The 25,142-nt window shown below is 41.2% G+C and overlaps 1 protein-coding gene across 21 annotated transcripts in view; it reads right to left on the bottom strand.

The window, feature by feature from the left end:
• PAK1 (p21 (RAC1) activated kinase 1) overlaps positions 1 to 25,142 on the bottom strand; it is a 133,868-nt gene that overhangs the window by 59,816 nt on the left and 48,910 nt on the right. For 3 of the 21 annotated variants that reach the window (XM_070625795.1, XM_070625809.1, XM_070625800.1), the window contains exon 2: positions 4,191 to 4,273. The exons of 6 other annotated variants lie outside the window; for them this stretch is intronic. Coding sequence is in view for 1 of the 15 variants with exons in the window: in XM_070625793.1 (XP_070481894.1) it covers positions 14,467 to 14,505 (39 nt within the window). In the remaining 14 variants the exon portion in view is untranslated. Of the gene's footprint in view, positions 1 to 4,190; positions 4,274 to 12,950; positions 15,005 to 17,854; positions 17,883 to 25,142 lie in introns of those variants that run through there. 12 more of the 21 variants (XM_070625801.1, XM_008524522.2, XM_070625802.1 and 9 more) reach the window with 12 other exon arrangements.

Raw genomic sequence — 25,142 nt, 5'->3', positions numbered from 1 at the left:
CAAGAAGTTAGGTGCCCCCTCCTCTAGACTCCCAAGGCAATGGGTTTACTTTAAGGTCGTCACATTTATTTTCACTATGTTATAATTATCTTCACCAGAAGGTAGAATGTTTCCCTAAGTTTGGGCACGATTTTCTCACCTTTCCAATCCAAAAGTACCTAGTATAGTAGCTGACTCAGAGTGGATTCAATCAAATATTTTAATTAATCAAAACTTTGCACAGGGATATATACCTTGCCTTTAAGGAGTTTAGTACAGATGAAATTCTAAGGCCCTTCACAATCTAACATCAGCCTGCCTTACAAACTAAGCCACCACTCCTGGACACAGCCTACATTCAAACTACACCTCAGAAATGTCTGTTCTCTGCAATTTGCCAAGTAGTCTCTTACTTTCCTCTTGACCCCTTAGTGCTTCTTGTCAATGATTTCTCCCTCCTCTGACTAATATTCAAACTTCACCTCTCTGTATAATTCATCCTGACATACCTCTGGCAAACCAACTGCTCCTTACTTTTCTTTGTGAAGAAAAGAAATCAAGTAAGCAAGGACTATCTTGTTAATCTAGATCAACTCTCTGGGTGGTGTGAGTTTGTCCATTTCTTCCAGTTTCCCTTTGTAGACTTGCCTTTGCTTTCCCTCCCAGCACCAACACAAGTCCCTCAGCTCCCCCAAAAAGAATTTCTACTGGCTCAGTTCTCAAGTGTTACCTTCCCACTCCGGACTGCCAGTTCCAAAATTATACTCCCTGCAGCCACCTGATACCCTAAACAGGCCCTTCCTCGCCTCTTAGGTCCTTCAGCCAACAGCTTCATTGAACGTAACTCTCTTTCAGGACCAAAACCCAGGATTGCGCCATAAAGGCTTCATCAACCTTTCCAACACAGGCATTTCTTAGTTCTTTCACGATGCTTGGAGAATTCTCAGGAGTAGATCTCCACTTTTAAAAAGATTCCAAATTACTTAAAACTTAAAATCTGTTGTTACAATACAATGTTTAAAATCCTCTGTACCACATTCCAGCCCAGATTATTCAGCCTATGCTTGAAAACCTCCAGTGACAGGAAAGCTACAGTCTCAAAAGTCAGCCTACTCTATCCTTGGTCACCTCATTTAGAGTTCTCACTTATATTAAGTTCTATCTATCCCACACGGCATTGCGATACTTGTTTGCACATCTGTCTCCCTGTACACTCCCCTCCCCTACCAGACTTAGACTATGAACTCCTTAAGAACAAAGTTCAGTTCTACTTATTTCACAATCCCCAACACCATGCCTGGCACAGAACAGGTAATCAATAAAATCGATGTGTTGAATGAATGAACAAATAAAAAAACAAGTGAACAAATAAATGAATAAACAAACAAAAACTACTTCCATTTTTCGGTCCTAAATCCTATCTCCTATGGCTATTCAGAAAAGTCTATTGCCTCTTCCCCAGACAGAACTTTAGATACTTTAAATCGTCTTTCAAGACCCTCCCAAATCTATTTTCTCAATGCTAAACACCGCCAGTACCTTCAACTACACACACAGACACAACTTTATGCCTTCTTGATCCTTCCCTCTGAACTTACTTGGACTTAATGTTTCTATACTACTTTCCAATTTCCCTGCAGCCCTCCAACCAGTCCTTTCTATGGTTTCTCCACGTCTTTACTCTCTCTACACTTCATAGATCCCCTCACTGGTAATTTTATCCATCTATACTCAGCACATTTTAAAACCTACACTATCTTAAACTTTGTTTACAGGAAAACAAATCTAAAACATCAATCCTGAGAGGGAAAGAAGAGACACACTCAACTCTTAAATAAGAAGACTAAAGACATCTTAAATCTAACAGTCTCCGCAGGCCAAAGATTTGGGATGATGACAAACCAATGCCTTCTGATGTGCTGTGACATAAAGCTAGGCCCAAAGCCAACATTTAGAACGATAGTTCAGATGGTACCTCTCTATCCGTCCTAGACAACAAACTGATGTAACAGAGAGGAAGACAGACTGACCACATTTTACCAATGCTCCAAGAGGCTCAGGGTGCCTAATAATTTATGAGCAACTAATTATACTTGATTATGAATCAACTGAATGGCTCTATAATAAATGCAGGGTCACTGAGGTTTCAAAAGAGCCAGTGGTAGGGTGATATAGTGAAAAGATGACTGGAGTTAAAATTAGAAAACCTGAGTTTAAATTCTGGCTCTGCTATTTACTAGCTACGGCCTTCTAGAAGTCCCTTCACCGATGAGCTGCAATATGATGTTTCCCACTACTCAGTTGCACAACAAATACTGGTCGAGACCCAACCAAGAAAGGGAAGCGGTTTGCATCTCTTTTGCTATAAAAAGCATAAAGCATGCTGTAAAAAGCATAAAGATACAACGCTAGAGTAGAAAGAAGGGAAAGAAAACACTTTTCAAGTAGCCACTAAGTGTAAGGTACTTTACATAATGAATGAAACTGGACAGTGATTAAGGGAAGGAGTGTGCTCAACAAAAACTACCTCTTTCCACCTTATCACATCTGGATTCCACAGCTACTAGTATAAAATAGAGCCAAGATAATCAAAGATTTTAAGATACACATAACATCAAAGCCAGAATCAACCTTAGAGGTCATCTAATCTGACCCCCTCATATAACAGTAGGAATACTGAGGTCCAAAAAGCAGAAGAAAATTACCCAGGATCACAAAGCAATTTAAAGGTGGGGCTTAGAACCCATCTCTTCAGATTCTCTAAGAATTTTCCACCTATACCTGAGGTAATTCTAGCTCCTTCGTACCTTTTCTGACCTGAATTCTGCTGCTTCTCATTTACATTTAGGTCAGTCAAATCTAGCCAATGGCAAATATAAAAATATACAAACATGTTTGGGCTGAACTTGATTAATATTTACTAAACATCTGCTATGAGCTAAGCACCAGAGAAGATAAATAAACTCTTGGTCTTCAAATCAGCTATGTGAAAGTTATGTTCACCTTTTGCTGTAGTTACAGGTTCTTCATTCAAGTACAATTCAAATCAATAAATTTTTACTGGCTACTAACATGTAAGGTGCTATGCTAGAAAAAGATATAGAGATAAATAAATAAATAAGATATGCTCCCGACTCTGAAGGTTCTCACAGTCTAGTAAGCAAGATAGACAGGACCTAGAAAACCACAATCACAATGCCAGGCCAATTGTGAATAGTGCTGTCGAAGACATGGAAAGGAAAGACTATATTGAATTGAGGTGACCAGTGAGGCTTCATAAAAGAGGTGGGATTAAGAGTAGGAGCTCACACTATGGAAAGCAGTATGGAGACTCCTGAAAAACTAAAAATAGAAATATCATATGTCCCAGCTATCCCACTACTGGGTATCTACCCAAACAACTTGAAATCGACAATCCAAAGTGGCCTATGTACCCCTACGTTCATTGCAGCACTATTCACAATAACCAAGACATGGAAGCAACCCAAGTGCCCATCGACCGATGATTGGATAAAGAAGATGTGGTGTGTATATACACACAATGGAATACTACTCGGCCATAAAAAAAGACAAAATCATCCTATTTGCAACAACATAAATGGACCTGGAGGGTATAATGTTAAGCGAAATAAATGAGACTGAGAAAGACAAACACCATATGATTTCACTCATATGTGGAAGATAAAAAAGCACATGGATCAAAAGAACAGTTCAGCAGTTACCAGGGAAGGAGGCTGGGGGGTAAACACAGGGGGAGCACTTACATGGTGACAGACAAGAAATAATGTACAAGTGAAATTCGCAATGATGTAAATTATCATGAACTCGATAAAAAAAAGATTAAAAGAAAGTGATAAATTGAGAAAATATATTTGAAAAAAGAGGAGGGGCTTAAAGAATAAATAGGTCAGATTAGTGGTTTTTAACTCTAGAATATTAGAATCCACTATGAGCTTTTTAAAACACCAGCTGAAGTACTTAGGGGGAAGTGTACTAATACCTGCAATTTACTTTGAAATGCACTTAAAAAAATAAGATAGATTAATGGATGAACATAGGGATGTGATATAACATACATGTCAATATATAATATATAATGGATATGATAAAGCAAGTATATGAAAATGTCAATGATAGAAGAATCTAGATGGTAGTTACACAGGTATTCACTATAAAATTCTTTCAACTTCGCTGTACATTTGAAAACTTACCTAAGAAAAAGTTGGTGGGAAAATACCAATGCTTGAGCTCTGATTTAATTGGTCTAGGATAGGCACAGGTATTGGTATAGTACCTGGACCAAAAAAACAGACAATAAATAAATGATTTCGATGGAAAACAATGATGGCAAATGCAACCCAAACCACAGGAATAACATAAGTGTGAGAGTCCAGTGTGATGGAATACAACGTGAAGATGAAAAAGTAGGACACAGTGATCACCAGAGGGCCTTTCATGTCCTGTAACACATACAGCACTAGTCGGAAAATGGTCTCTCCTAAGCAGCTCTAGATCTGCACAATGAATGTTTCATGTTAAAACTAAAAGATGACACTGTTGATTTAAAAAGGCTGCAGAAAGATGACAATGAGAACAGAGGTGCTGCCTGGAGGAGGGGACCAGCTGCTATCCGTCTGCACTGAGGATTCTGTGCTGCCTTGAGCTCACACAGAGGGACTTGGAGATTAGGAGAGTCCTCTAAACTGCCTAACAGAGTTGCTAAAACTCTTTAAAAAAAAACAGCTTCCCCAGAGAACCTCCTGGACAAACCATCTTTACAAATAGGATTTTGCCATCATTTGGGGCTGATATTTTAATAACCACTAATATTGGTTCACAGTTTGGAGTTTCCGGAAAACTTGGAAATCTATTTGGTTGGTATCAATTTTCTCATTCAATTAATGCAAGTATTTATATCATCTACCGTTTGCCAGGCTGTGCTAGGTGCTGGGGATAAAAGAGTGAGCAATTCAGAAGAAGCACAATCTCAGAGATGTTGTCAGTCACCCAAGGTCACATAGCTACTGGGCAGCAGAGGCAGAGACCTGAAATGAAGTCTGTGTGAATGTAGAACCACCTCTCTTTCCACTACCACACATCTCACTGTTCACTTTAGAGACAAAGAAATGGACTAGACAACCTCTAATAACCCCTCAGGTCACTATTTAAAATGCAAGGTAGAAGAAGAAATAAAACCTATTCTATATAGTAATCCCATTTCTTAGTTCCAACAACTCAGAGCAGCTGAGAGCAGCCTGACCAACACTCCACCCAGGACTGGAGAGTACCGCATGCCCTTGACACCTGGTTACGAGAATCTGATCTTTAATTAAATTGTGCCAGGAGGTTTTCTTTGGCAGGGGCCTGGAACTCTGCAGTCTTGAATTTGCTGAGAGAGGTCCTTCTCACACGTCACAGACACTCCTGCTATGCAGCCTCCAGCCACTTGCTCTGGTCTAGCAACAAGAAAGCAACTACTGAGGTAGCAGAGAGGACAACTGGAGGCTGTTTCTGGGCTGTTAGGAAAGCTAGTTTAATTTCTGATCCTTGGTTTCCTCTTATTTAAAATACAAATAAGACTACTCTATAGAGTTCTAAGATTTAAAAAGCATATAAAAAAGCACCTAGCATGCTGCCTGGCACAAAATATATGTCCAATAAATATTTGTTTCCATCCTCTACTCATCTTTCCAGCTTCATCTCTACTTTCTCTAAACTTGTTAATTCCAACTCAATATGCTTTCATGCCCCTGCCTTTGCCCACGCTGTTCTCTCTGCCTAAAACGTCCCAACTTGTCTGCCAAGCAAACTCCTACTCATTCTTCAAGACCCAGTTTGACTCACTTCTTCTATGGAACCTTAACAGAAGCCCCCCTACTTTTACCTTTCCCCCAAATTTAACAGCATTGTATACATACTTCTATGCAGCAGTTTCCATATTTCATCATGTCAACCTCACCAGACCATGAACAACTCAAGGGACAAAACTGAGTCTGATTAATCTCTATGTCCCCGAGTCCCACCCAGCACAGACCTGGCACACACTAGATAATTAGCAAAGGTTCACTGACTAAGGCAGACTGGTTTAGAGGGAAAAAAAACAGGAGTCGAAAGGATCTTGAAAAATCGTCCCGTTCCAAAACTTTATTTTATAGTTGGGAACCTGAAACCCATAGGGGGATGCAATTTACCTAAGATCACTCAATGAAATAGTGAGAAGGGCACGACTACCCTCTGATTATTTTGATTCTCTTAAAACAGTCTTTCTACACTAAATATAATTTGAGACAGAATGGACAGAGGCTATGCCAGAGAAGCTTCCTGCAATTGGAGAGGCATAAGAGGCAACAAAGCAAAATGGAAAAGGCAGAGAGATGTGGAGCCAGAGACTTAAGTTCACTTAGGCTGGCCCTGTACCTTCACCCTCTCCTTCCCCTACTAATCACACCTACACATCTTCCTCACTCCTACCACCTCTGCAGATAGTTACTAGAGTTACGAGCAGAAACCAGTACCAAAGGTCTTATATAATCCTCTCCCTACCATCTTGGGAAATTCCTGACCTGCAGCCCCACTTGAGCTATTCCCAAGAGTGAAGGGGAAATCAAACTTACGCTTCAAACCTCTAGACCTCCCAATGGATGGCCTGAACTGAGAAAATCATCACTAAAACCCGAGGCCCATAAATCTGAGAGCTAGAGGGAACCAATAAGGCTATCTGGTTCAACCTCCCAAGAAACGCTGGAATTCTGCTGTCTCCTAGTTGGATGACCTTCTAGTCAATCTCTGCCTGAACATATCCTGTGATTTCCCGCACTACCACATGCTTTCTCTTGGAAGTGTTAAGCACCACAGCATGAAAATGGACTGCTTAACAATGACTATCTTGCAAAAACCTGTATTCCTTTGAGTAACCTCCACTGGCTATTATCACACTTCCTTGTGTCTAATACCTACTTCCTGGTCACCCCACTCAAAGGCTTTAGTTCCTAGATCAATCTTCTTCTGTACCCCTCCAGTTATCATTCAAGGTGACTTCAACAGCCACAGTGGTAGACCTTCCAACACTCTGGCCACTTCATTTGCTGACCTCCAGTCCAAGTTAGCTAATACTCCCATGATCACACCCTGGACCTTTTCATCAAAATGTGCATCAATTCCAACATCTGGAATGAATCAGATATAATCCAAACACAACCTCCTATCCATGCAGCTCACTTACTCAAGAAGTCCACTACAATTACCAGACTTCATTTTGAGCTTCAGTCTACTTCCATTGGTCTCTCCTGCCTTCACTTCTCTTTTTCCCTAACCATAGTCCATCAAAATCACTCAAACATCAAAAACCATCAACCATGGAAAACTCCACCATAAAAACACAGACAACTCAATTCAAAAATAGGCAAAGGACTTAAATAGACATATCTCCAAAGAAGATATACAAATGGCCAATAAGCAAATGAAAAGATGCTCAAGAGCACTAATCATCAGGGAGATGCAAATCAAAATTACAATGAGATACCACCTCACACCCATTAGGATGGCTACTATCAAAAAAAAAACAGAAAACAAGAAGTGTTGGTGAGGATGTGGAGATATTGGAACTCTTGTGCACTGTTGATGGGAACGTAAGATGGTACAGGCTCTGTGGAAAACAGTATAGAGGTTCCTCAAAAAATTGAAAACAGAAGTGCCATGTGATCCAGCAATTCCACTTCTGGGTATACATACCCAAAAGAATTGAAAGCAGGGTCTTAAGAGAAGAGATATTTGTACACTCATGTTCAAAGTATCTTTATTCACCACCAATAGCTAAAATGTGGAAGCAGCCCAAGTGTCCATCAACAGATGAACGGATAAGCAAAATGTGGTATATACATACAATGGAATATTATTCAGAAAAAGAAGGAAATTCCGCAATATACTACAACACAGATTGAGAGTAGTCAAAAATCAGAGACAAAAAATATAATGGTGGTTGCCAGGGGCTGGGGGCAGGGGAGAATGGGGAGTTATTGTTTAATAGGTATAGAGTTCCAGTTTTACAAGACGAAAAGAGTTATGAGGATGGATGGTGGTGATGGTTGCACAATAATGTGAACGTATTTAATACCAGTGAACTATATGCTTAAAAATGGTTAAGATGGTAAATTTTATGTGTATTTTGCCACAATAAAAAAAGAAAGGGGAATTAGAAATTAGTATCTAAATAAATACACTACAATGTGCTGAAAGTTCACAACGGTATCAACAGTCACATTACAGTAGGAGCCTGTTAATACTGGGGTTAATGCTGTTAATGCTGGAGTAGGGGCCAGTGAACTAAGACTTAAGATATTAACTGTGGGCAATGGATAACTGACTCTCAGTAAAATTTGTAGGATAATAAGACGGCTTATAATAGGCTTTCACCGTACCTGTATACTTTAAACAAACCTGATCAATCTAAACAAATCTGATTTTTAAAAAAATCAATCCCCTTGCCTTCTCTCCCTTTCCAAAATTCAGTTAGCAAAATCCCAGCTTTAGGATAGTTGAACTCAACTGTCTCCCAGCTGTCTCTACACTAGAGCAACTGAATGTCCTAGAGAACATTACCTGGTTAACTGCTTTCACTTGAAAATTATGACTACCTCACTACCTATGATTACCTTGCCTCAAATGGGCATTCAGTTGGGCTTCCCACTTACACCTTAACCAATGAGCTTATCTGCAATGAGAAAACAGAAATCTATGCAGAAGTCCACCTTCCCACCCCCAAATCTACATGCCTCCCCACACCTGCACCATCCAATTACAATGAAGGAGGTATCCCATCAAAAGCCATTCTTTCTTCTCCCTCTACTCCTTCACTTGTACTCCCTCTCACCTAGAATCATCTCCTCTTTCAGCTACATTAATCTCTCTCCCTCTCTCTGTTTGATATATTCAGTCATTCAATAAATATTTATTGAGCATCTACCTACAATGTACCAGTACTAATCTAGATGACTAAGACAAAGTCCCTGTGTTCATGGAGTTTATGGACTAGTAAGAGAAGCAGACAAAGAAATAAGCAAATAAACATACAACATCAAGTCCATAATGAAAATTAAATAGTAGTATATGTAGGGTATGGGGGGTAGTACATTAGATCAGGTGATCAGTTCAGGCTTCTCTGAGGAAGAGACATTTAAGATCTGAATGAAATGAGACAGCAAATCATAGTAATATCTGGAAGCATTTTAAGCAGAGGGAGCAGTAAGTACAAATGTCCTATATGAGACTGTTTTGGGCATGAAGAATAGCAAAAATGCCAGCTAGACAAAAGCTGAGTGAACAAGCAGAAATGTGGTAGGAAACTGAGATTAGAGACGATAGCCAGAGGTTAGATTATGAACTCTACAGGCCATAATAAATTTGGATTTTGTAGCAGGAGTGAGAAGAGAATAAAGAGTTTTGAGCAGTGATCTATGTTGGGGTTGTTTTTTTTTTTTGGAGGAAGACTGGCCCTGAGCTAACATCTGTGCCCATCTTCCTCTACTTTACATGTGGGACGCCTACCACAGCATGGCTTGCTGAGTGGTGCCGCGTCCGCACCCGGGATCTGAACCGGCGAACCCCGGGCCACCAGAGCAGAACGTGAGAACTTAATCGCTATGCCAGTGGGCTGGCCCCGATCTATGTTTTAAATAGACCACTCTCACTAATCTACGTGAGGAGTGATGGTGGCTTGAATGGATAGCAGTAGGTAGAACGAAGTATTACAAAGATAGATATATTCTAAAAGGTAGAGCCAAATGGCCTAGAGATTGGATGTATGATGTGAGCAAAAGGAAAAATCAAGATGATCTCTAAATGTTGGGCCTGACCTGAGAATACTGGGTGCATATAGTAGGAGCTGCTATAGCATCTCCTATTCAAAGATACACACAGATCCCCCTCCCTCAACACCCACATCCTCCTCCAAATACCATTTATTTCTTTGTTCCCTTTTATAGCAAAGCTTCTCAGAAGAAGTGTCTACTTATACTATCTCCACTTCCTCCCCCTTCTGTATGCCAACTAACACCGCATTTCACCAAAAGTAGTCTTGTCAAGATTACTAATTATCTCCACATTGCCAAATCAAATGGTCACTATTCTGTCCTCACCTTATTCAATCTCTCAGCAGCATTCAAGATAACTGACCTCCCTTCTCTTGCAAATGCTCTTCTTTCTTGGCTTCTGGGGAAGCACATTCACCTGGCTTTCCTTCTATCTTTCTGTCTACTCCTAGCTCCTTTGCAGACTTTTCCTTCACTAGCTATCTTCCAAATGTCTAAGGCTAGGAACCTCCATCCCTCATATACAACACTCTCCCCTTGATGATCTCATCCATTCCCATGGCTTTACAGATCATCTATATGTTGATGACACCCAAGTTTCTATCCCTAGCCCAAAAGCTCTCTTTCAGATTAATAACCATCTGTTAGACAACTCTGCCTGAATTTCTCTTAAGTATCTTAAACTTAACATTAACAAATGGAACTCGTGGTTTCCACAGCATATGGAATTTTAATTATATTTGCTTACTTATTATACATCTCCCTCAATAAACAGTAAGCTTCACAGAGGAGAAACTAAGTCTGCTGTGCTTACCAATGTATACCTAGCAACTAAATGGGGCTTAGCAAGAGTAGACACCAAAATTTACTAGACCCTGTCTCTGCTCACATACTAACAGGAGAGGCAGATACATAAACCACAGTGATAGCACAAAATGGTAAGTGCCACTATGAGTGGTGAGAAAAAGCACATGAGTGCTGCGTGAATCCAGAAGAGGGGCCTTTAAATAGCCTAGGAGTCAGGGAAGACTTTTTTTTTTTTTGGTGAGGAAGATTCACTCTGAGCTAACATCTGTTGCCAATCTTCCTCTTTTTTTCGCTTGAGGAAGACTAATCCTGAGCTAACATCTGTGACAATCTTCTTATATTTTGTATGTGGGTCACCGCCACCATGTGGCTTGATAAGTGGTGTAGGTCCACACCTGGGATCCGAACCCACCAACCCGGGCTGCTGAAGTGGAGCGCACCAGACTTAACCACTATGCCATGGGGCAGGCCTCAAAAGAAGACTTTCTTAATAAAGTTACTCCAAAGTTGATTTTTGCAGGATAAGAATAAGTATAGCTATAAAATGCCTACATATATTTTTTCTTTTTTAATACAATTATTTTTAAGCTTTATAACTCTTCAAGGGAGGTATAAATATCTTCCCTTTTATATATGAAGCTTAGAAAGATTAAAAACCAGCTAGTAAGTGGTAGAACGAGAATATGAACTGAGGTCAGTCTGCTTTTAAATTCCTCCCCCTTCCTTTTTTTTTTGCTATATCACAAGGTGTCACTAAAAATACCTTTTATACTTGCCACCTCTATTCGTTTGACCTTACATAAATCACTACACCTCTTGACCTCAGTTTTCAGCCTGGGGATCAATTAGCCCACTCCTTTTCCTTTATTATTAAGGATTGAGGCTCAGTTTTAAACTAATCAGGGAGCAAACCTAGGCATTTCTTTCAGGCTGTGGCATCTGAGCATTTTTGATGGCTGAAAATGCATTACCAAAGTAACAGCTGTACAGCACTTTACAGTTTACAAAGCAGTTTCACACATTCATTATTTCATTTGATCTTCACCAACCCTATGAAGTGTTAATGACCTATTTTATAGAGGCCAATGGAAGTATAATGCCTAGCCTAGCTCTGTGTGGTCTCTGAACTCTACAGCCCACCAGAAACTGAATTTAAGAAAATGGAGGGATGGGAAGGAGGGGAAGGAGAGGAAGAAAGCAAATGACTCATGGAGGGAGCTCAGCACCAAGTCACCTTTGTAGCCTAGAGCCAGCAGAAGTTAACAGGGACCAAGTCCGGTTCCCTTCCAAGATAATAAGTATTTGTTTGTCCATGGCACAGAGACCTACCACGTGGAACTGTTCTTTCTTCATCTCAGCAGTACCTAGAGTCTAGCCCCACAGGTAGGAAGAAAAGAGAACATAAAACTTTTTGTATACTATATGTACACCCAGGGCCAGAAAATAACATGGTATAAGACAACAGATATCACTTTTAGAGAAGATCTGAATTTAGGTCCGCTGACTTGATAAATCAAAAGTTCCCTCTGTGTGGGGCCGGCCCGGTGGCATACCGGTTAAGTTCGCATGCTCTGCTTCAGTGGCCCAGGGTTCGCCAGTTCAGATCCTGGGTGTGGACCTAGCATGGCTTATCAAGCCATGCTGTGGCAGGTGTCCCACATAAAAAATAGAGGAAGATGGGCACAGATGTTAGATCAGGGCCAGTCTTCCTCAGTAAAAAAGAGGACAGTGGCAGCAGATGTTAGCTTAAGGCCAATCTTCCTCAAAAAAAAAGTTCCCTCTGTGTTATCACAGCCCCTGGTGCTTCTCTTATATCACACATACTTATCACACGAGGTTACAGATACCCATACTCCTTGACCTACACTGGAAGTCAGCAACTGAGTCCAATTTCCATTTCAGTATCCCCTAGCACCAGGCACCATAAATAAAATAGAATGGACGGTTCAGAGAATGTTTGATGATGGCTGGATACCACGTTCAAAGCTCTTTGTATATCTACACATTCCATATTCTGGTCTAGACAGTGAGTGCAAGGAAAACAGCAGCTTTGTCTTCTTATCTCTGCTTCCCCTCTCACTCTCCTACTTCGAGGACACTGCTCCAGAAAAGTTTGCAAGTAGAAACAAATCAGTCCAAAAAGCCAGCCTTCAGAGGGAAAGAGAATTAACATACATGGTCCTCTTTCCCAGACGATAGTCTTTCCCACTACACCCATCTCTACCCGCAAAGAACCCCTATCTCGCCCCAGCCACCCTCTTCTTCAAAAGACCACTGTTTTCTCCACCAGGTCTCCTCCTTCTCTCCCTCCACGCACCCCTGCTATCCCCCTTTTCTTCCCTAGGCTCACAGGTTTACCTTTTTTCCTCCAGATCAGCAATGCCTCAGAGCTGCCAAAGAGTCTTTGTTCCTCTTCCAGGCACTCATCTCACTAAACAGAGTCTGAGCTTCTGCCCAGCCCTACTAGACACTGATGCTCTCCTCACACTCTAGTCTTCAAGCCCCTTACTTCCCACCTTGCTTACTCCCTACTGCCTGCCGCACTGTCCACTCCCCTCCAGGAAGGAGGTGGGGGACAAATCCAGGAAGAATGATTGCTTATTGGCAGGCCCAAAGCAAGGCACAGAGGCAGTAAGAAGAGAGACCGGCATTTGAAAAAGAGAGAATTTGTAGGTGAAAGCCGAAAGTAAGAGAGTTAGGAAACAGAGTGTGTGGACCTCACAGACACCACACCAAACGCCCCTAACAAACCAGAACCTACTATAATGAGAAAGCTTAAACATAATTTCTAAGAAGAAAAGAGAAAAAGCCCAACTAAGAGGGGAAGGACTCAAGAAAGGGAAGGAAAAACTGGCTATGGAGAAGAAGAAATAAGAAAGGGGAAGCATGAGGAGAGCAGGAAGAAGGGAGAAAGTGGGGGTGGGAGAAAAGGTGGGTAGAGGGCAGGACAGGAAAAATAATCAGGAGTAAGAAATAGAAAGAAAAGTGGGGAGAGGAAGACAAGGAGGTGGAGTCATAGAAAAACCAGGGGGAGGAAGGAGGTCCAAAATAATCAAAATAGGTTAGTATCAGGCCTGACATGTGTTTCTTGGTCCCAGATAATCAGGAAGGAGAGAATTATAGTGATTAAGACATTACAAAGCCCCAAGGTCTGTCATTAACTTGGCAGAGTGAGGGGGCAGCTCCAGAGAAGACAGCCTAGTTTAAAGCAGCTTTATACTTAAGTATCAAAGAACTGACCAGTTCCGAGAAAAAACATTAACATACCTTGACCTGCTTCTTCTCAATCCCACCTCCCTACACCCAACGTACCTACACTCAACACTAAAATAATCAGCATTCTCAACTTCTGCCTTGCCCATGAGGTCACTGGTTCCTGAGCAGACCTACAAGATGCCACCCAAAAGCCTGGCTGGAACACAGGATACCAAGGTCTGCTTCCTAAGTTCACCCATCTCCTACAGTATTGAGGGGGACATCTCTGCAGCCCATTCTTGGGCTTTAAATCAGCTCACTTTTCCAAAACGCAGTTTGACAGCCTAGGAAAGCCAGAGTCACAAACAGAATGTCAAGCCCTTCACTGCACAGATAAGGAAACTGAGGCCCACAGAGGCTGCCTGAACAGGACCAGCCCCCCAGGTCTCCTATCTCTCAGTTTTACTCCACTTCTTAAAAGGTCACTTATAATATAATGCTCCTCCCCTGCATCCAAGAGAAAAGCCCCCACAGTCCCAGCAGGCCAGCCGCTAAGCCAAGGCAGAGGAAAGAATCACCCTAGCCACCAAGCAGAAGGGTGCTTGCAAAGGAGCACGGCTCCTGAGGCAGAGCAGTTCCCCAAAACCAGCTTCCCCTTCATACCCTTCCCTAGTCAGACCTCTGATTCCAGCGCTGGCCCAGCCCCGGGTGAGCTCATCTGAGGGTTCCACCCTCAGCCCCTTCTCTCATTTGGGTCTCTCAAGAGACCCTAAATCTACCGGACCCCACGTCACCACTCCCCGGAAGCCGACGGAGACCCCCCCTCTCCAGGACCGCCCAGCTGGGCGCGCCTCAGGCCAGACTGGCATTACCTGGTGGGGCGAGCTGGCCCCGGCATCTCTGGCCACTGTTTTTGTCGCACAGCCGCACCTCTCCTGCCTGGTCGGCCACACAACGCCCTGGCTCCCCCGTGCCGCTCTACGCGGCTGGGGCCGGGCTCCCGGCAGCTCAGCCGCCCCAGCTCCCAGTGCCGCCCGCTCCCGCCCTCGCAGGGCGCAGCGAAGGCGCTGCTTTGGGGTTGGCGAAGCAGAAGGGGCGGGGGAAGAAGGGAGGGAAGGAGGCGGGAGTAAGCGGCGCTTCTCCTTTCCGTGAAGAAGCGCTGAGGGCGGGGAGACTACCTTCCCACCCTCTCAGCTATTCTCCCCTACCTAGTCTCCAGCAGGAGGGAATTTCTCAGAGACCAGCTTTCCAGGGCCTGTGAGAGTCCTGAGTGAGCCCGAGTCAAGCAAGAGAACCAGAGCTCCTCTGTGCCTTAGTTTCTGCAGCTGGGTCTGGACCCCAGGTCGATTCAGGTCAAACTTAAGAGTCTATCAGATTAGGCTGCAGGGAAAGAGGTGCACTCACCCCCTTAGCAAAGGTGTCACGTTCTAATTCTAATGCCCCAGGGAAAACGTTGGGTGGGCACTTATACCTGTCTAACCAAAAAAAACTCAGCAGCAGCTACCATTTATCAAGTGCTATTGTGTACCAGGCGCTTTACACAATGTTCTATCTATCTCACCACAGCCTTACCAAGTAAGCAGTCTACCAATTTAAAGACGTCAAAACTGAGGTCCAGGAAGAATGTGCTTTCATATAATAAGTATTTCTTAAGCACTCATTGTAAATCAGGTATTGATTGTAATGGGCCCTGAGCTGAATGACACATTACAGGACAGACATTTACCAACCCTGGCCCAGACCCCCCTAAATGCCAGTAGTGCCCCCCAATAATTGAAATAAAAAAACACCTTCATACATTTCCAAAGGCTCCCTAGGAGGTAATAGTACCTCGCCCCCTGCCCCCTCTACTTCCTGCTTTTCAGAGACGGCAGGAGTCAGAGCATGAAGGTCTCTTCCAGGTAATAACTAGGAGTTTGAGTTTTGTTCTAAGTTTTAGCAATGGGAAAGCTTTGGGAGGTTTTAAGAAGATCGACAGGATCTAATTTACATTTTTAAAAGATTATTGAATGCTCAATGGAGAATAGAGGAGAGAGTGATGGAAACAAGAAAATAAGTCAGTAGATTCTTTCAGAACTCCAGGCAAGGGAAGATGGTAATGACTTAGACTACTATGTTAGACAATGAGATGAAAAGAAATAAGCATATTCTAAAGATACAGCTTGGAAGAAGCAGCAGCAGAACTTGGTGAAAGACAGAATATGATGGGGACCAGCCCCGTGGCTGAGTGGTCAGGTTTGCGCGCTCCACTTCAGCGGCCCAGGGTTTGGCCAGTTCAGATCCTGGGCATGGACATGGCACTGCTCGTCAGGCCATGTTGAGGCGGCGTCTCACGTGCCACAACTAGAAGGACCCACAACTAAAAATATACAACTATGTACCTGGGCGCTCTGGGGAGAGAAAGGAAAAATAAAATCGATTAAAAAAAAAAAGACAGAATTCAACGGGTGAGACAGAACAGTGACTTCCTCAAGACCTCACAGCTATTAAATGGCCGAGTTGTCCCAACTCTGGTCTGACTACTAAGTCTGTGCTTTGTTTCTTTCTGCCATGTTAGTCAACTTTATATCAACTGCCATACACCTCTCTTACTGCCTGGCAAAGAGCAGGTAACCAGCATTATGCCTGATCAATGATTTAAACATGCTAGAGAGAAAGTTCATGGCATTTATCCATTTTCCCTGACAGATGTCTAACACCTCCATTCAGTGTGCCCAAATTAATCCAATTGCAGAAGGATGTAGGGGAAGAACTTCATAAGGACAGAAAGAGTTCTTCTGTTAAGTATCTTTCACCCTTACCAGACTCTGTGTACCTGTGCTATTCCAACTACCAGAAATCCCAAATTTGATGGAGGAGACAGGGAATTTCTTGAAGACATCCACATTATATAGAGAAATGGTCAATAATACAGACTAGGGGATCTGCTGCGCTATGAGAATTCAGCTTCAAAGTAGTTTTAGGATGTTCTTTTGACCCACACCCTTGTCCTTCATCTCAATTTATACAGGGTAGATGAGAGCCAGAAACAGTCCTCTGCCTTAGACATAGTTTGTCAAACTAATGATCAATAATCATAGCATGTGATCTTGTCCAACTTCCCACCCCATGGAGCATCCTCTTATAGATGGTTTTCCAGGTTCTGCTGGAACATACGCAGGAACAGACAGCTCACTTGCAACTGGCACTATAAGACAGCACTTCCTAAATTCAGCCAGGCGCCTCTCTGTAAACTTCCAATTCCACCTCCTGGAGCATTCAGAAAACATCCTTCAGGGTAAATCATTTTAAAGGCTTTCAGATGTGTGTGTATGGTGACCTATCAAGTCTGTGTACTTTTTCTCTTCTCCAGCATAAATACCCCCAGTTCTTTTAATCATTTGCTCATTCAACAACTATTTAAGCATCTGGTACAAGCAACTGGGGATAGACATCAGTGAAGAGGACACATTTTCAAGGAGTTTATGGTCTTAGTATAGTGGTTTTCAACTCTCCCTGTGCGTCGAAATTACCTGGGAAGGTGTTAAAATATATACTGAAGTCCTAGCAGAGATTTTGACTCAATTGGTCCCGGATGTGGCCTGGGCAATATATCTATATGGATGTAACTATAGCTAAATAGACATCTGTCAGAGGACTAATACTACCTGACCTCAAGACTTACTGTAAAGCTACAGTGATCAAGACAGTGTGGTATTGGTGAAAGAATAGACTAATTGATCAATGGAATAGAACAGAGAACCTGAAACAGATCTATACAAATACAGTCAACTGATCTTTGACAAAGGAACAAAAGAAATTCAATGGAGAAAGGATAGTCTTTTTCAATAAATGGTCCTAGAAGTGGACCTTCACATGCAAAAAAACTAATCTAGACACAGACTTGATGCTTTTCACAAAAATTAACTCAAAATGTATCACAGACCTAAATGTAAAATACAAAACTATAAAATGTCTAGAAGATAATGTAAGATAAAATCTAAATGACCTTAGGTTTGGCAATGACTTTTTAGATACAACACCAAAATCATGATCCACAAGAGAAAAAGTTGATTTGTTGGACTTACCTAAAATTTGAAACTTCTGTCCTGCAAAAGACACTGTTAAGTGAATGGAAAGACAAGTCACACACTGGAGAAAATATTGGCAAAACACATATCTGATAAAGGACTTGTATCCAAAATATAAAAGAACTCTTAAAATTCAACAATAAGAAAACAACCCAATCGAAGAAAGGACAAAAGATCTAAACAGATATCTCACCAAAGAAGACATAGAGAGGGCAGATAAGCATATGAAAAGATAATCAACATCACATGTCATTAAGGACTCACAAATTAAAACAACAATGGGATACCACTACATACCTATTAGAATGGCTAAAATCCAAAACACTAATAACACCAAATGCAGATAAAGACGTGGAGTAACAAGAATTCTCATCCACTGCTGATGGGAATGCAAAATGGTACAGCCACTCTGGGAGATAGTTTGGCAGTTTCTTACAGTTAAAAATAGGCTTACCATACAATTCAGCAATTGCACCCCTAGGTATTTGCCCAAATGAGTTGAAAATTTATGTCCACACAAAAATCTGTCCACAGATATTTATTACAGCCTGTTCATAATTGTGAAAGTTCAGAAGCAACCAAAATATCCTTCAATAGATGAACAGATAAACATCTATACAATGGTGTCAATTTATTCAGCAATACAAAGAAATGAACTATCAATCCACAAAAAGACATGGAAAACCCCTAAATGTATACTGTTAAGTGAAAAAAGCTAGTCTGAAAAGGCTGATTCTAACTATATGATGTTCTGGAAAAGGCAAAACCATAAGAAACAGCAAAAAGATCAGTGGTTGCCAAGAGTTCAGAAGGGGGTTGGGGGTAGAGATGAATAGGTGGAACACAAGGCATTTTTAAGGCAGTGAAACTATTCCGTATGACACTATAATTGTGGATACACAACATGCATCTTTCAAAACCCATAGAACTGTACAACATAAAGAGTGAACCCTAATATAAACTATGGACTTTAGTTAATAATAATGTATCAATACTGGTTCATCAATTGTACCACACTAATGCATGCTGTTGGTAACAGAGGAAGTGCAGGGATGAGTGGGAGAGAGGGAGTATATGGGAGCTCTTTGTACTTTCTGGTCAATTTTTCTGTAAGCCTAAAACTGCTCTAAAAATAAAGTCTACTAAAATAAAATTAAAAATAAAAGTATCGAGCAAAAAAAAAAGACATACAAGATAAAGCTCATTTTCCTTCTTTTTTTTTTTTTTTTTTTTTTTTTTTTGAGGAAGATTAGCCCTGAGCTAACATCTACTGCCAGTCCTCCTCTTTTTGCTGAGGAAGACTGGCCCTGAGCTAACATCCATGCCCACCTTCCTCTACTTTATATGTGGGACGCCTACCACAGCATGGCTTGACAAGCGGTGCCATGTCCACACCGGGGATCCGAACCCACGAACCCCAGGCCGCTGAAGAAGAACACACGCACTTAACAGCTGCACCACCAGGCCGGCCCTCATTTTCTTTTTTATTAGCTTCGTTAGACATAAAATTACCCTGTGAAATTGCTGTAAACGTTTCTAAACACTTTCAATTTCTATGCAGACTACGAACAGTTCAGACTCTACTTTGCGTACTGGCGATCTAGGGCACCTTCCACTAAACACAGTCCAGTTAGTAATGACCCTCTTACTGCCTGGTAACCTAAGGGGAACACGACACTCCAAGCGCAGTCTGTCCCCTTCAGAACATAGTTGGACTATCACCTCCTCTAACAGTACTTAGTGCTTCCAATAATTCAGTCTGAAGCCGCATTAATTTTTTAGCCACTCCACTGTCTTTAGCTGACATTAAGCTTAGGCAGCCAAAACCACCATTTCATAAGAATAGAATCATTCCAGACCTCCTCCAGCCTGCCCATATGTTGCCATTTCTTTGAGACTTAAAACGTAGAACTTCATTGTCATCCTCCTTAAATTGCATCTTGTTGGCTTCAACCCATTTTTTCAAGCTCTGTCTCTCTCTGCCATCTAGCACAGTAGTTTTCATTTTCAGTCTTTGTTACCTGCAAATCTAATAAAAGTATGCTGTCTCTTCAAACATTTATCAAACATCTACCACGTGCCCTTGCCTGTTCTAAGTTTCAGGGATGAAAGATGACCTAGAAATGGCCTATGTCTCCAGGAATCACCAGTAATAAGGAAGGCTGGCATACACAAAACAGTAAAAAGTACTGCACTAGAAAACTGAATAAGCAAAATAAAGAGGATAGGGTAGGAAAAACAACGAAATATGTATCAAACAATATAAGGCAGGACCACTAATGTCTTCAGCCAGAAAGATCAAATTCAGGCATCTTCTATTTTAGATTTCAGTTCTCAAAAACCAGATGCTCGTTTGGTAATAGAAGGCTGACTAGCTGGCTCACACACTGTCTCCTTCAGTGGTGGGTGCTGCTATAGGAAGCTTGACTCCCTCTGATGAAACACAACATTCATGAAATTGAGGCACATTGGTAAGAAGCCAGTAGTTTTATTTATTATTGAAGGCTAATAGCTTATAATCAAGGAAGAAACTATTAGCTAAAGAAATGAAAAAGAAGAATCAAATGAGGTAGAAGAGACTTTAGAGACGAAACTGTACATTCAAAGAAAGAAATTAAATTCTAGAGATATCAAATGACTTGCCCAAGTTTACACAGTAAGTTAGCAGTTAACCTGTTTTAAGCGCAATAACTCCTTGCATTTATATAGTCCTCTGGTTTACAGAGTAAATAACTTACATGTAATTCTTCCATGGACCCTGACTAGGAATGTTTTGTCTGTGTAGTCATCTTACACCTGACCAGGTCCTTTTGGGTCACTCACCTGGCTTCTGGAGGCATAGGAGTTTGCAACCCCTGCTAACACTATATAAAGGCTAATGATCAGTAATAATTAGTAAATTTTCTTTAGACACTACAGCTTTCAATCTAATGGCTTATGTGCCTATAAAATTTGATGACTACCATGATTAAAGTGCCTATAAAATTTGAAAATGATTTTTATTTGATTCTTTTGTAACCACAAATAATTTTGAGACTAATACATTTACTGATTGAGAATTACAATCTTCTGATACCACCAGTTAAATGTAGGAGGAAGTCAGTCAACAATGATGATTTTGGTTATAAAATACTTATCTAATATACCATTCTTTCTTGTAAATAGATGGCAAGGCTGTTGCCTATTAAGGACTCTCTCTGAAATGAGGTGAAGTATAAAATAAATAAATAACAACAATAGCTTACAAATATAGCACAAGGAAAGAAACAAGCAATGAACGGATAGAAATGGAAAAAAAGGGCAAAATCTCTTCAGAGGCAGTTACAAAGCAACTCATAAAATCAAAATGTACTTGAAGTGCAAACAAGTAAAAAAAGTACAGAGAAGGGAGACATTAATCACACCTGTAGAGCTGGGAAAAGTTTGTGCAGGAGAGAGTATTTGGGGTGGGCATCAAAGAACAAGTAGAATTTTCATAGACAGAGGTATTGAGATTGGGGATAAGGGTAGACAATTCTCTTTGAGGGAACCATATAAGCAAAGACCCAAAGAAGGAAAGTGAATGAGCTCTATTTAGGAAATAGTAAATAATCTTGTCATTCAAGGAAATAATAAGTAACCTCATCGTTCATTCCCACCATTTACTGAACACATTCTACATGCCAGACACAGTGCTAGTCACGAGGGATGCAAACATGAGGAGACCTAGTCCCTACTTTGAAGAAGCAAAGTACTTTGAAGGACAATAGAAGACAAAGCTGTGTCACTGATGGTCAGACTTAGATCTACAATTTGTTCTTTCTTCAGTTGTCTCCCTCTCAACAAATGGCAATTCCACTCTTTCAGTCACTCAAGCCAAAAATGATTCATCTTTGACTCCACTTTTTCTATCACCTCTACATGGACTCCATCGGCAAACCCTATGAACTCTACCTTCAAAATATATCAACAATCCAATCACTTCTCATCACCTTTACTAACACCACCTTGGTTAAAACCACCAGCAACTTTTATCTAAAAGAGTGGTTCTCAATGTTTGGGGGTGGGGAGGAGAGAATCTGCTCCCCAGGGGAAATCTGGCCATGTTTAGAGAAATTTTTATTGAAACAACTGGGGAAGTGCTACTGGTAGTGGGTAGGTGCTACTGGTAATGGGTAGAAGTCAGGGATGCTACTAAACATCCTACAATGCACAGTTGTACAATTCTACACAGTTGCACAGTTCTACAATTCAACAAAGAATTATCTGCCAAAATGTTAATAGTGCCATTGCGGAGAAATTCTGATTTCGAATCTTGGAATAGTCCCTTTAACTGATCCACTCTTGCCTCCCAGAATAATCCTTTTATAATGTAAGTCTCAGATCACATTACTCTTTTCTGCTCAAAATCTTCCAGCGGCTTCCCAAATCACTCAATGTAAAACTAAAGTCCTTACAAACACCTACAAAGCCATACATAATCTTACCTCCCTCCCTTCACCTTGCTACATCTCTGACCTGGTCTTGTACTTCTCCCTCCTTCATTCACTCTGCTCAAGGAACAATGGCTTCCACCAACAGGCTATGTATACGCCCACCTCTGGGTCTCTGTACTTATGGTCACTCTGCCTGAAAACTTATTTCCCCCCCAGATACCCATATGACTTGTCCCCTCACTTCCTTCTGGTCTCTACTCAAATGTTACTTTATCAGAGGTCTTCTCTGGCCACTCTTTATAAAATGATCAAAATCTCTCTCCACTCCATCTCAGCACACTTTATTTCCCCTCTACCCTGCTTTATTTGTATCCACGGCACTTATCAACAACTGACATATTTATCTGCTTATGGCTGACTCCCTCCAATAGAAAATATGCTTCATGAGGGCAAATACTTTGTCTTTATCTCCAGACCTCAGAACTATTTCTTGCACACAGCAGATAACTGATAAGTAGTGGTTGAACAAATGCAGGAGCGAATAGATGAATGGAGCTAGAAACATCAATCAGAACAAACTACAGAGAACCTTGAAGGCCAAAAAAGAAATGTGGATGCAATGTTTGAACTGGCCTAAAGAAGTGATTACCCAAGAGTGATTGTCGTCTCATCAAGTCATACAAGTCACCTGTGCCCTCTACCAAAGCGAGAGAAAGAGAGGGAGAGAAAGATGGATGGATAATTCTATTTTATGTCAATATAAGAACATTATAATAATCAGAAGTATCTAATAATGAAATGGACAATCTTTAAGGTATTAAGAACTCCAACCAACCTCTCAGCAGTGAGCATGTGGTAACAAACTACTCTCCCACAATGTTCCCCTCAGCTTGTCCTTTTGGACTCAGCTCAGATGTCATCATCTCTACAAAGGATTTCTAGAATCACTCCTACTTATGACCCTCAGAGCAATCTACCCAAACGCGTACTTCAATTTACTAAAAGTATTTGTTAACATATTGTATAGACTGAATTGGGCTCCCCCCATTCATATGCTGAAGTCCTAACCCCTCCTGTGACTACACTGGAGACAGGGCCTTTAAGCAGGTGATTAAGGTTAAATAAGGTCATAAGGGAGGAACCCTGATCCAGTAGAACTGCTGTCTTTATAAAAGAAGAGACACCAGAATCTCTCTCTCTCTCTGCCATGTGAGGACACAGTGAGAAGGCAGCAGTTTGGAAACCAGGAAAAGAGCTCTCATCAGAAATCAAACGCTGCCAGAACCTTGATCTTGGACTTCTCAGCCTCCAGAACTGTGAGAAAATAGATTTTTGTTGTTTAAGCCACCCAATCTATGGCATTTTGTTATGGCAGCCTGAGCAGATGAAAACATATATCTTTTTACCTCTAGACTAGAAAAGTACTATATCTCCTCATTTATTATCATATCCCCAGCCCAGAATAAGGCAACTTTAATAAAACACAGACACTACTACATAGTTTATGGAATGATATAGAGCACACTTTTTCTTTTTTTTTGCTGAGATTCACCCTGAGCTAACACCTGTTGCCAATCTTCCTCTTTTTGCTTAAGGAAGATTCACCCTGAGCTAACAGATGTGCCAATCTTCCTCTATTTTGTATGCGGGTCACCGCCACAGCATGATAAGTGATGTAGGTCCACTCATGGGATCCGAACCCATGAACCCAGGCCACCGAAGCAGAGCACACCGAACCTAACCACTATGCCACAGGGCCAGCCCCAAAATAAATCCTAATTTTGTCCAGGAAGGCCGTAAGACAACTAAATATTCATTTTCCCAGTCTCCCTTAAAGGCTGGTGTGCCTATGTGACATAGTTCTAGCCAGTAAGTCATATGAGAAGCCTCTAAGAATTCTGAGAAAATGGTTATTTTAATTATAAAATAGGACAAAGGAGGAGCGCTAGTTCTGCCTTCCCCCCTTTCTTCTTCCTCAGTGGAGCTGCAGTAGCCATCTTCTAACTATAAGGGCATACACACAAGGGTTGAAAGCAAACACTCTAAGGTTACAGGTGGAAAAACAAAAAGGGGAAGAGCCTGGGTTCTGTATGGCACCAGCAACCAACCACCTTCCTCCAGACTTCTTGTTAAGTGAAGAAATTCATCTTTATTTTAAATCACTGTTAGGTTTTCTACTACTTACAACTGAAGACATTCCTAATGGATACAAACAAGAAGCATATTAGAGAAACAAAAGGAAGAGGATTCTTACTAGTCTGAAACATTAATTCCTTACCAGCCACAGGTCCCTAATCATAAATGAACTCCTCTTATTAGCATGAGATTGGAGAAGGTCTAGCAAATTAAGACAATACAGATTAGGTATGAAATGACTGAATGGTCCCAGAACCCAGGCAATCACTCTCCCTAATAAGTCTTTATTTTTATACAGAATAACAGCTTAACCCTATCTAATTCAAAAACGGCTTTCAGGTTGCTTACACATAGATGAGAGAGAGAGAGAGATATCTTAGGACAATGATAATCATCAACGGCATACAGGTCATAAAGTAGAAGAAAATTACAGCAAGTACCAAAAACCCATGCTAGAGGTAGCTATTGCAATTTATGACCAAATTTTGCTCTGAGCATCCTGGAAGCCAAACTAAATTCAAAAGGAAGGAAGTGAAACTCAAACTAATCAACTCTTATTGTCTGATGGAAGAAACATTTCAATTTTGTTAAGAGACAACTATTACCAGTTAAAGCAGGGTTGGAAAACTTTTTTCTGCAAAAGGCCAGAAAGTAAATATTTTAGGCTTTGCAGGCCATCAGTGCTATCTCAATTACTCAACTCTGCTTGTATAGCACAAAAGCATCCCATAGAC

The sequence above is a fragment of the Equus przewalskii genome, chromosome 6 (genome assembly GCF_037783145.1).
Source record: "Equus przewalskii isolate Varuska chromosome 6, EquPr2, whole genome shotgun sequence".
NCBI lineage: Eukaryota > Metazoa > Chordata > Mammalia > Perissodactyla > Equidae > Equus > Equus przewalskii.
The sequence above is the reverse complement of the archived record's forward strand: the minus strand, read 5'-3'. Positions and strand labels throughout refer to the sequence as shown.